The 13261-nt window shown below is 43.5% G+C and overlaps 1 protein-coding gene across 1 annotated transcript in view; it reads right to left on the bottom strand.

Annotated features, from left to right (window-relative positions):
• The window catches only part of PAPPA (pappalysin 1), a 248195-nt gene that overhangs the window by 66204 nt on the left and 168730 nt on the right, over positions 1-13261 (bottom strand). The window contains exons 11-13 of the mRNA XM_016961539.4: positions 4822-4935; positions 3711-3846; positions 1111-1324 (exon numbers count right to left, since the gene is read on the bottom strand). Coding sequence (XP_016817028.3) covers positions 1111-1324; positions 3711-3846; positions 4822-4935 — 464 coding nt within the window. The remainder of the gene's footprint in view (positions 1-1110; positions 1325-3710; positions 3847-4821; positions 4936-13261) is intronic.

Consider the following 13261-nt stretch of genomic DNA (forward strand, 5'->3'; position numbering starts at 1 on the left):
CCTACAAAAATCACAACTCTCTCTTCTTCTGGACCTCATGAAACAAATCTGAGAGACGCTGTGCAACTCTGCACAGCCCTTTCTGGGCCCTTTCTGGGCCCTGTGATTCTACATGGTAACACAGAAGTTTGGACATGTCAGATGCATGAGATAATCTCTGAAGCTTTTTCCAGCTCTAACTTTAAGAACTTTACAAAAAATTCTGTGCACAGAAGCAGCACCATCATCATCAAAAGATGGTTATAAATATTCTTCTTTAATATGTTATGTTTGCATAGTGCCTAACAGTCTGCAGGAACACTTTTATCTATAGTGCAACATTTAACCCTCACAACCACCCTGTGGAGTAGATTTCATCTGCTTATTCCAAAATAGAAAACTATGACTCAGAAAACTGAAGTGACTTGCCCAAGAACACCCATTCAAGAAGTGGTAATGTGGAGGTTCAAACCCAAGTAAGAGTATTCCCAAAGCTCGTATTCTTTTCAGGAAACTCCACTCGCTTGTAGCTCCAAACTAGGTGCATTAACAGATGGCACCTCAAAAGCACTGAGGGAGTGATGTCATGCAGTTGAAAGACAGGCTCTTAGACCACTCATGAGGTCACAGGAGCTAGGCTTGTGGAAGACATAGAGATTTCACCTATCCCTGAAACACACGGTGAACTAGGATGATGCAAATACCAGTCTCACTCTATCTCCCTTGGTTAGGAAGGTTATGCCTCCTGCTTGTGCCACGGGAAGCAGAATATTCCAGTATTTCAGAGATAAAAGAGAGCTAATCCTCTTTTTGTTCAGATGAGGACACTGAAGCTCAGAGAAGGAAACCGATGTTTCCAGGGTCACCCTGCAAGCTATTGTCAATTCTGCCGCTGCAAGCCAGGTGAAGGAGGTTCTTTTTTCACCACACAACCCTGCTTCCCTTAGTTGCCCCAGGAATTCAGAGACTCATGGGCCACAAGGCAGAGCTGGCCAAAGGCCGGAGGATGGATGGAGAAGGGAGAAATGCACAGACTTTTTACATCCACACAAATGGCTACCCAGCTTCAAAATCACACTGTCTCCACTCGGCTACAAGTGGCCTAGGGCGAGTCTGCCGCGGATCCCTTACCTCTGCTCGGCAGGGCTGTAGGTCTCCCCTCTCTGGCAGCTGCTCAGGGTGACGGGGTCAAAGTTGTCGAAGGAGCGGAGGGCCACCCCCGAGATGGCGACCAGGGGCGAACTGAAGCTCACACGTACCGCCTGGCTGTGGTAGAAGGGCTGGCTGAGGTCATGGACCACAGGGATAATCAGGGGATTGTTCCTGCAGCTCAGGACATGGAGGCCTGTCAGGGGAGACAGAGGGGCCGAGGGGCCAGGCTCATTACTCAAGGCCAGTCACGCCCTCCCCAACGGGCCCTTCCCGAAGCCCCCAGACCCTTTCATGTCACTGCACAAAAGCACCATTGGGCGGCCGGTGAGGATTTTGAGTCTGATTGAAAGTTTCTTTGTCTGCCTTTTTTTCTTGGTTCCAAATCTTTCCAATCCCCCTGCCTCCCTGCCCCCTAAGCTTCCCCTTCACCTACTGCCCAAAGTCCCTCTCCCTCCCACAAATGGCCACCCCTCAGCCAAGCATCCCAGGCCCTCACCTCCCTCCCACATTGCTGTAGGGCTTGTTGGTCTGAGTTGCTGAGTTTCAGGCTGCCTGCCTGGTCAGTTGGAAAAGTGATGGAAATAATTCATAGCAACAGGCGCTTCCCAGGGTAAAAAGCCCACTCTCATAAGTAATCTGTGAACCTGGGAGCAGCCCTGAGAGGGAAGGACTTCTTGCTTAGTCTGCAGAAGAGGTTGAGAATCGTGGGCAGGGGTGGTTTTCCAGAGGAGCACAGCCCAGGAATGGCTAAAACTCTAGGGAGAATTCAAGCTTGCCTCACTCAAGAGTCCTGTTTTGTTTTGTTTTTTTTTTTAATGCAGCCAGCAGGTTCCCATTCTCCAAGAAGGAAGGGAGAGGGCCAGGGAGAAAAGATACACAAGGGACAGAAGGAAAGGAAGGCTGTGGCAAGATGGAATTGGCAAAACAGAAGTTGGCTTTGGTGTTGGGTGGACCTGAGTTTAAATGCTGGTGTAGCCCCTTCCTAATAATGGGACTCCAGAAAGCCCCTAAAACTCAGTTTTCACATCCAAAAAATGGTATAATCCTAACCATGTCCTGGCAGGCTTGCTATGTAAGGAGAAATCTCCCATGTGGAAGCCTGAAGCAGGTGCCCTTCTCAGTTCCAGAGGTGACTCTGCCTCGGAGAATGCTGGGATGCCGTAGACTGAGGAAGATGGTGATGGTGGGGGTGGAGGGGAAAAACAGAAAAGCCTCAGGCATCAGTACCAGGATCCAAAGAGCTCCTGTGGAACCAGACTTTTCCCCACTCTGCTGAAAAAACCTCTCCTCAGAGCCCTGGGCTGTGCAACAAGTATGAAAATATTTGTTTCTCACTTAGGGAAATTTCCCAGGAATCCTGCTAAGTCCAGAGGGGTTTTCTTTCTCTTCCTTATTCATAGGTTCCCCTTGCCTTTAAAAGGAACTAAATAAACAAGCATAAAAACAAAACAAGAAAATCTTCCCTGCTCCCTTGGCTTTTATCTGACCCTGAAATGACCCCTTGCCTGCTTGCTTCATACAGGTCTTTGAAAGGCGTTCTCTGCAGAATGGTGTGGGCACAACTTTGAAGTCCAGGCTTCAGTAGTGGCCAAAAATTCCAAATACTTGGAGTATCCAGGCTGCCCAGAGCTCTCCAGGGTAGACTGGAAGTGTGAAGGTGTCATAGGAAATTCTTAGCGACAATAGGAATTCTTAGGGCCCGATCTTGTGCTAGGCATGGTTACAACAGTGTCAAATAATAGTGCACTCTGACTCTAAGGTGGATATCATTGTCCTTGCTGTGTATGTGAAGCAAGTGAGCCTCTAAGTGATGTGCTGTGAGGACAGGAAGATTGTTCACCTTCTCAAGGTGAGTGAGTGGTGGGGACAGGATCCAAACCTCAGCTGTCAGCTCTGGATTCAGGCTCTCTCCTCTGGACCACGGTGCATGTGGGTATTCAAAGGGGTGGTACAAGTGGCCAAGTCCAGCCCTTGTCCTCCCCCTTGGCCCTGCACTCAGGGAGGTCCTCCCATGGTAGAACCTGACTCCTCAACTGCCTCCCTACTCCTACAATATTCCTATTCCTATTCTCATTGGAAACTTCTCCAGAGGTTGTACTGGTGATACAGTCCCCACTTGGGGTGGAGGGTCATGAACACTCCCGGTTATAGGGTAAAAAGCAATAGGCTATGACACTGAAAATCTAACTAGTAATTCCTGACCCGCCATGTGACTTGAGGTCTCTCAGTGCCTCTCTTTGGGTCTCAGATGGTGAATGTACAACGGGGAAATGGCTCTTACTCAGTCTCTCTCCTTCTTGGGGTCTGTGGGGAATAATACGGGATGTCTGAGTTAAAGGTGGCTGGCAGAAGGGAGTGCTTGGCCATTGGCCCCTTATCCCTGTATCTGCCAGATCTAGATTTCTCTGGATACATAACCACATCTTGATTTGAGGGCAATCAGAATGCCAAATAGAAAAGAAGCAAGAAAGGGGAAAAAGGAAGGAAGAGCTCATTCTAAGCTGATCCTCACAACTAGTTATGGGGCAGAGGTGGAAGCAGGTACTGAAAGCAAGCCAAGACCAAGAGAGCATGCTTACCTAGATCGTGGCTCTGATCTTTGGTATCAAGCAGCTGCACGCTGATGGTCTCCTGCTTTTGGTCCCCATAATATGTCCCATCCGTCACCAGGTGGACAATGACAGCTGCGGCAACCATTGGTTGAGAAAAATACGCCTGAAATTGTGAAGACATAGGAGGGTCACATGTGCACTCAGTCATGTGGTGGGGAGGCAGCCACATTGGGGTGCATTTGAGGAGAAACTTCCTTTTTAAGAACTGGGCTACTACTCATCAGGGGTCCAAGATGGGAAGGAGGAGGCAATGAAACCTAACAGTGAAGAGCACAGGCTCTGAGATCAGAAACCCAATTTCAATCTTTCTCTGCTCCTAGTTAGCTGTGTGACATTGAGTGAATGGCTGGGCCACTCTGGGTCTAAGTTCCATTATTTCCAAATGGTGGATTTTAAAAAAATCAAAAAATCAACAGGTACATCATAGGATTGTTGTGAGGTTCTAGTAAGATAATGAGAGTAAAGTGTGTAGCAAAGGTCCCGGTCCACACTAAAACCCACACACAAAAAAAATGGTGCATACTGTTATCTTTCACTTCTCCATGTCAACCTCTGCACTCGGCTTTGAGGAGAGAAAGCTCAATAAGATATGGCCCTTGCATTTTTGGGAATTCAAAGTAGGTCAGTGACACATAAGCCAAAATGCAGTAATATCCACAATCCTTAGCCAGAAAGAAAGACCATAGACAGTTCTGTAATACCATGTGACAAGTACCATCCAACAAGCGACCAAACATGCAGGACAAGAAGGGAGATAATGGTCACTTCTTTTTCTGGTGATCAGTAAAAGGTTCAAGGAGGAAAAGATAATTTTAATAGATCTTGAACAATGAATAGGAGGTTCCAGGCAGACAAGATGTATCCAAACTCTTTGCTAAAACAAGAGCTCAGTGGGGGCATTCCATGAGCAATTAGGATTCCATTTCAGGAAGCATCACACTGCTAAGTGTTTTGTTCCCTGTTCTTACAATTAACACCCTCAGCAGGTAGACAACCCATCTTCAGAAAGGGTCATGGGAGTCAGTGTTTTCTGTGGCTCGCTGCTGGAGATTCCAAAGCTCTCAGAGCTTCAGCTTACCCGGAGCCAAAAAGTGGTCTGAGCCAGCTGGGAATACGGGTAGCTGATGGTGCAAGGGTACCAGGCATGCTGGGAAATGCCTTCACTGAGATCTATCACCTTGGTTCGACACACCTGGAAAAATATAAAGAAAAAATAATCATGTTTTAGAGAGTGTCAGAAGTTCAACTAAATTCAATTTTACAAACCTTTACTGTTCACCTATTTTGCTCTTGGCACCACAGGAAAAAACAGGGGTGAAAAGACCAGAATCTGGTCCAGGAGCTCACATTCTAATGTAGAAGAGGTAATCCTCAACACTTTTAAGGATATAATAGATAACGTATTTTGATGGTAGAGATGACAGAGATATTCTCACGGAGACAAATCCTGGAGGAGTTGTTATTTGATTTGGGCCTGGAAGAGTAGGGCAGTGATAAGAGGAAGGGCATTGCAGGCAGAGGGAACAGAAGCAAGGCTTAGAGGAAAGCAGAAACCCAGAATGCTTAGGTTTGATCAAATGCCTTAGGTTGTGATCAAATGGTTACTACTGAGGCTGAGGAACAGTGGCAGAAAAGTGGGTTGAACAATTAGATCTCATAGAATCTTGAGTGTCAAGTAGAAGATTTTAGAACAAATCTGTAAATTGTGCTCCAAGTGATATTACAACAGAGAAAAGACTGAAAACATTAGTATTTGCTTTTCCATCAACAAAGAAAATCAGTTCCATCACTTTATACACACACACACACACACACACACACAAATTCATTCTCAATGATAGTAAATACCAAACAGTATTAAAAGAAACAGGAAACATTTATAGACAAGCAGGATTCTTCAAACTTAGAGGTTTCTTGCATATTCAAATGTCACTTCATTTACTGGTTCATTCATTCATTCAAATGATATTTATTGAGTAACTATTGCTTGTCAAACACTCTGGGACAAAATGATAAAAAAGACAGATGCTGAAGAGCTTAGAGCAGGCAATGTGTGCAGATATTAGTCAAGTAATTACAAATGTATATATAAATATAAACAGAAAACAGTGCAATGAGGGAAAGAGGATAGGAACAGCTGAGCTGTCCTTGAAATCGGTGAGGTCTTTGGTAGAAGGTCATCCCAAATTGGTACTTCTCCTCTGGTCTCTAATGTGGCTTCTCTCACAAAACTTCCCTGTGAATTTGGGCCTGTCATTTCATGTCTTGTCAGTGCATTCTACTCATCCGAAAAGTACGGCTGACCTGGAGAGCCCTGAGGATCTCATATGCTATTGAAAAAAAGTGATATATCCTCAACAAGATCAAACAAACATAAACACCTAAAACAAGCAAAAACAAAAGTAAAATGGAAAAGTATATACAAGGATTAAGAATATCCATTTCTACAATAAATATAGTAGGAAAAGATTGGAAATAGTCTATATGTTCTCCTGTTGGTGGAGAAATGTATAAAATATGAAATATTCACATGACAGAATTCTATTATGGCAAAGGAACAGTAAGAGAAATAAACTGGATTCATATACAAGGGTGATATAAAAATAGTTTAACGCTTGGCTCAGTATGGTCTCTAGCCAAATAAAAAGGAAGCCCTAATGGTAAGCTCGTAGACATCAACATGGAGAGATCGCAAAACATAACATTGAGAGGAAAAAAGAAACAAGGTGCAAATGGATAAGTACATCATGACGTCATTTATAAAAATAACACAAAGCAAAACTATATATTGCCCAGTGATTCATGTGAATTAAAAATAGAGTAGAGAACTATACATCAAATTCAGGGTGGTAGTTGCCTCTGTGTATCAAGGAAGGGAAATGACACCGGGAGTCAGGAAAAAAAAGGACCTCAATCTTATTTGTGGTGTGTTATTTTTCTTACAGAAAGAGACATGAAGCAAATATGAAAAACTTGTATAGTTGTCAATTTCAGGTAGTGCATGCACCTGTTATACATAGGTGGTTTTGGTTTACATCATCATATGTAATTTTATAAATTAAAAAAAAATCCAAACTGTTAGCTTAGAAAGCCATTGAAAATAGATATAAAACCATCAACATCAGTTTTCCTAACAATGTGTTCAGTACAGTGGGCTCCAATGAACGGGACCAGGTCTGAATTTTCTATGACAGCCCATCCTTCTTACTCTTGGCACCATCTTGCTGAGAATCCCGTCTATATTCTATGCTATATTCCATCCTGGGAATCCCATCTATAAATCTGTGCAAATTCCAATGTCTCTCTTTCCATTACTCCTTGCAATGGTTCTGGCTTCGAGGAGGTCTTGGAAAATGCCAGGTCTCAATTCTCTTTATAATAATGAGACACTAATCAAAGCACATGGTTGTATTATAATCTGCAGTTGCAAGCATTAATACTTTTATTTTTAAATAAAACTTTTGTTGAAGTAATTTCATATTTATAGTAAAGTTGCAAATACAATATGGATAATACAGATAACCAAAATGTGGTGTGCAATTTTGAACAAGTTGTCTTGTCTTTTGGCCCTTAGTTTACCTTGCACATCTGAATGTTGGGTTAGACAACAGGTTTTCACATGTCTTCCATGGATTCCTTGGATTCCATGAAGAAGTTGGCCAGGGGATCATGATGTAGAGAAGATCTGCTTAGTTTCCACTCTACTATTTCAAACAGAGCATCTGCACTCACCTGTTGTATATATCAAGCTGCCTTATAATATTTCATTTAAGAAAAGAGTTTCATTGCTTTAAAAGCATCAAAAAGTATTGAAATGTGTTAGCTGCCAAAGTTCCTCTCACCCTGGCCCTAGGAATTGATGGGTTCTGAAAGCACAATATTAATTCTCTGAATATCACTGGTAACTTCTTGAGAAGAAACATGCCATGAATCTCCTATCCCATTGCTGACGAATTAGGTGATGGCTTCAGTTATTCAAATCTCTAGAAGCCTCACACTGAAGAGGCTAAGGGTAGAACATAGCCACTTAAATGGGCTGGAAGACTTTTTTAAGTTTATTTATTTTTCTCAAAAACAACTGGGACCGGGTTTAGGCAGATCTGCCAGTGGATTGTGTTACACTTTACAACAGCACAAGACTTTGCATAAACTATCTATGGAATTTGAAATCCAGGCCAGCAATTCGACATGTATCATTTTGGAATTCTTTCCGCTTGTGTTCTTAGCTGCCTGTCTCCCAGCAGAGCTTGGTGAAGCACATCTCTGAAGGCTGGATTGGGGGTCTTATCTCTGCATCTGAAGCATTCATAGCTACAGGATCCTCTGACATGAACAAAGCCCTCTTATTGCTTAAATACTATTTCCTCTTGTCAGTTCTATTAGCACTAGACAGGGTTTTAAAGGAATATACTGGTGTTATTTTATTCTTCTGTTTTCCTATTTTGTTTTGTTTGTTTCAAGTTGGCTGCAATCCTGACCAAGGATAGTCAAAGCAGATCAGAGAAGAATGAACAAATCCAGCTGAAACTTTGCCCAAAGCCCTAGTTGATCTGCAAAATAATCTATGTTCCTGGGGAAGTAGAGGGAGGCTGGAGAGGAAGAGAGAGGCAAACCCTTACAAGCCTCCTGCTTTCATAGACATTGAGTGAATCTGCTCATTCAGCAGCCATTTACTGAGGGCATATGGCATGCCAGGCTTCAGAGAACTGCAAACAAAAGAGCCTTGCCCATGATACAAAGTTGGCTACTAAGGACACAAGTGTGATCCCCAAGGTGACTGATTTTATGGGGATGCTCTGTTTTCATCCACCTGTGTTTTTTTTTTCACCTTCCAAAAAGGCAAATCCAACTCCATAAAGCATTGCTGAGCAATGTTGACTTTACTGAATGTTTTGGGAGGAGACATGCAGGAGAGTTACATCACACATTCTCGGGGCCTCTTTAGCTCTCCCTACCATCACCCCTAAGCTCTTCTTCACTCATCATCTCCCCTCCTCCAGTTTCTTCAGTGACACTGGCTCCAGTGACACCGGCTCCAGTGACATTCCCAATCTTAACCTTTTCTCCCTTCCCAATCTGCACATTTCTTATACCCTGTGCAGAGCCATACTGTTTTCCATCCTTCCAGTGGTGCCAAGGTTCTTCCCAGCCTTCCAGCCCTAGAGATGTCAGGAAGTAACACAGTAACCCTTTTTCCCCTCTCTGCCATGCTGGTGTGAACAAGACCTGGTCCCTCCTTTCACATTGCTCCCTGTCTTGTGGAACACATCAAGAGTGCTCTAGAAACACAGGCAACTGCTAGGCTTTGGGTTTCCCTAGGGAAATGGAAAAGGAGATAAGGAGAGATTCCATGGAGCTCAAACCTGTTTTTCTGTCCTGCCCAGTCTCATGTTTATTGCAGTATTATTCATGATAGCCAAGATGTAACAACCTAAATGTCCATCAACAGAAGAATGGATAAAGAATATGTGATATATACACACAATGGAATATTACTTGACCTTAAAAAGGAAATTCTGCAATCTGCAATAAGAGGAATGAACTTTGAGAACATTATGCTAAGTTAAATAAGCCAGACATGGAAAACAAATACTGCATTAGCTCACTTAATATGAAGTATCTAAAATAATCAAATTCATAGAACCAAAGACAAAATGAATGGTGGTTGCTAGGGGATGGGGAAGGGAAAAGTGATTAGTGACTAATCAATAGGCATAAGGTTTCAGTTAAGCAAGATGAATAAGTTCTAGGACTCTGCAGTAAAACATTATTCCTATAGTGAACAATACTGTACCATACACTTAAAAATTTGTTAAGAGGGTAGATCTCATGGTGTGCTCTTCCCACAATAAAAAATAAAGAATTATTACTTTGAATGACTAAAATGTTGACATTCAATGTTGATCCACTGGCCTGAATGTATTTGACTCTTTGAACCCCTGGTACAGATTTAATGGTGTCTACATTGGCAGAAAACCTGCTTACTTCTTTTCCCATTCTGGGCAATCTAGCAGGACCCTATAAGCAGCTTCCCCAGCTCTTATTCCAAGAAAATAGTCGGTCCCTGGGGTGGCTTCAGGTCACAGCTTTGTTATCCTGGGACAACAATAAATAATTACATTTATTAATGTATAAATACATTAAATATTTTTTACATAAAATAATCCAGTGAAGGGAAAAATAAATTGATATAGCAGTGCTAGGCAAAGAGCAGGTGTGGTTGGGCTGACAAGCACCCTCACTTAGGTCCTCTCAGGTTGGAAGACAGATGACATAAGCCTCTTGATTACTTCACGGACATACAGCTCATTTCCATTTATAGAAAGCCTATGTACCATTGGACAGTCCTCTCCAACAGTCAGAGAGAGAGAGAGACTCCTGGATCCACTTTCTCCTACTGTTTCTTCTAAGTAGCAATGCCTATAAGCTTTCTTATTTTAAAGTTAGATGGGACTAGAATAGGTTATCTGCTGAGATCATTCCCCTTTGCAGTGGTCAAGGGAGGGGAGGTATCTTGCACGGTAATATACAGCCAATAAGGAGCAACACGTTTATGAAAAAGCAAAATTTTCTGTCTCCCAGAAATAGTGCACTTTTGTCACTTATGTTCTGTACCTTATTGATCCTATTTTTTGCTGTGTAGAACCATCTCCAGTGACATTTATATCTCTTCCCCCAAGAAATCATGGCAGAAATGACAGACAGCAATTCTAGTGCCCAACACCATTCTCTTCTCCAAGATACCCAGCCCTGTGTCTTTTATGGAAGCTGGGCAGATGACTGCTTCTCATCCTCATCCTAGTACCTGGAGGAATTGAAAGGCAAGTGACCCCTTTTCCACTCGGCCTTGGGGGCGGGGGGCGCTCATTTTAGCAGAATCCCTTAGACTATCCATTATCTGCAGAGATATTCTGTGTTTCCTTCAAATACCGTCCATGGACAGTAGAAGACCTGGCTTAATTCCAGCTCTGTCACCAATTAACTGGACATTTCTCTGACTCTCCGATTCCCCCTCTGCAGTTGTACTGAATGGTTGCACGGAATGATCTTTAAGGGCCCCAGGAGCTTAAGGACACCCACAGTCATAATATCGACCAAGGGTTTCATAGTCACAATATCACTTAACCCTGATAGTCTGGGAGATTAGAGCCACTGCATTTTCTCTGGTGAGAAAATGAGGCTCAGAGGCTTTGAAAAATCCTTTCAAGGTCCTAAATCCAGTTGTATATCACAACTAGGAGTTGACTGATCTCTAGAATTCCATGTTCTGCGTACTTAATTACAAAGCAACACAATTGCTACTTGGACTCAACTGAAACCTCCACTTCCTCTGGTGGAGAAAGGGCACCAACGACCAGTCTTTTTGCTTCTGGTCCCACCACATTCATTCATAAAAATGCTCCCCATAATTAACTTTCCAAAGGAGAAAAACTAACCATACCACCCTGCTACTTATCTACCCACCATGCTGCCCATGATCCACAGGATGGAACCTTCCCTTGACACAGCTTACAAAGGCTTTCAGGAGCTGGTTTCAGCAGCTTCCACCAATTTCACTGGTCTCTGTGCTCCCTTCCCTGGCATCTATACAGTGGTGCTTCCTTCATGCTGGACAACTCTTTCTCTCACATGTTGTGGACTCCCCCTCCATGATGCTGGAGCCCAGAACCCCCACCCCCACCACCGCTGCACTGCCCATTTTGTGAAATACTACACGCATTTCAAAGCCACTCTCAAATATCATCCCTCCTCTGAAAGCCTTTACTCACTCCCCAGGCAGAATTAATTGCTCTTTCTTATGTGTCCGTATAGTTCCTTATTTATACCTCAGTTACAGCACTTGTCAAGTTAGATTATAGTTGTATAGAGTCCACCCTCATCTCTTTAAACTCTGAAGATTTCCAAGGTGAGAAGCATGTTTTATTTATCCTCAAATAAATCCCAGCAGATTTCCCAGCACACAGGAAATAATAGGGGCCCAGCAGGCAACAGCAGCAGTAGCAGCAGCAGCAACATGTATCGGGTGCCTATTCTATGCTGGGCACTGTTTTAAGGACTCTGATGTACTAAATCATGCAGTGCTCACCATGACTCTGTGAGGTGGGTATTACAATGATATGCATTTTACAGATAACAAAATCGAGGCCCAGTAATTTACCTAGGGTCATACAACTAGTTAGCGGTAGAACCAAAATTGAAATCCAGGCACAAGTTTAGCCCACATTCTTAACCATAGATGTTAACTTCAAGAGAGCCTGCCCACATGTCTCTCAGGGCTGTGATGAGATTTTTAAACAAGAGAATAGATATATTTGTGCTAGCGGGGTCTTAATCCCAGCCACATGGAAGATGGACTTGGGACTTCTTGTTGTCTTTCCCTGGGGCTCCTGAAATAGAAGCTGCTTCAACAGACCAAAACAGGCCTTTTCAGATCTGCCCCGGAGTGGAGTGATACAGTAGAAAGAGCCTGCAATTGCCAGGCAAGGGACCTGCCTCCTAGAACTGACTCAATTGCTCACTTTTTCTGACCTTCACTCTTCCTATTTATGGAAAGACAGAGTAAGATGAATTCATCTCCAAAGGGCTTTTCAGTCCTGACATTCTGCCAGCTTTTGATTTCCAGCTTCTCAGGTGAATGCTGCAGGAAAGAATGTTGACTCTAAAATTAAGTGTAAAACAAACAAAGAAACAAACAAACAAAACCACACTGTGCAGCAGGTGAGCATCCTGTTGACTTCTGAGACTTATGGGTCCCTTTCTCTGAAGCTGAAGGCTAATTTCCAAGACACCTTTTTGGGCAAAGACAATCAGAACAGTAACATAAAAGTTTACTGCAGCCTTTCTAGCAATGTGTTTTTTCTCTCTCTCTCTCTCTCTTTCTTTCTTTTTGTGTCTGCAATTGCAAGCTGCAAAATAGCTGGGGAAATCCTTTGTCCAGAGCTTTGGGATCACTGGATATCTGAGCTGGGAGGGTCCTCAGAAATTCTTACTCCAATTCTCACATTTGATGGATGGAGAAACATAGCCCGGTGGAGGGAGAAGAGACCGGCTTGAACATATACAGTAAGCTCCTCTGTGACGGGCCAGGATGTCTGGTGGTGACTAGGTGTTCCAGGTCTGCAGAAACAGAGGACTCTGTGGCTCCAGGACCCAGAGACTCTTGTCCACTCAGTGCACTGCCAGCCGCTACATCCAGCACCCGCCTCCAAATCCCCCTCCTTTGCAGAAGACTGCTTTCAATTAGAGGAGTTAACGATGTCTTGCTTTCAAAGGGTTTTTTTAAATCCAGTTTATCTTCCACCCACACACGATGTACACAAAGGCAGGGAGACGGAGGGAGAAGAGGGGGAGCGTGGGCTCTGGTATTTTCCCACACAGGGGACATGCCATGAGGTTTCCATTGAATTTCGATTTTACAGATTTACATGCCCTTTTGTCAATCATGGGAGGGAGGAAGTGCTCATCAAGCCTCTAGCCCAACCTCTCCAATTTCCTTTTTCCACCCAAAGGGACCTGCG

The sequence above is a fragment of the Pan troglodytes genome, chromosome 11 (assembly GCF_028858775.2).
Source record: "Pan troglodytes isolate AG18354 chromosome 11, NHGRI_mPanTro3-v2.0_pri, whole genome shotgun sequence".
Lineage (NCBI taxonomy): Eukaryota > Metazoa > Chordata > Mammalia > Primates > Hominidae > Pan > Pan troglodytes.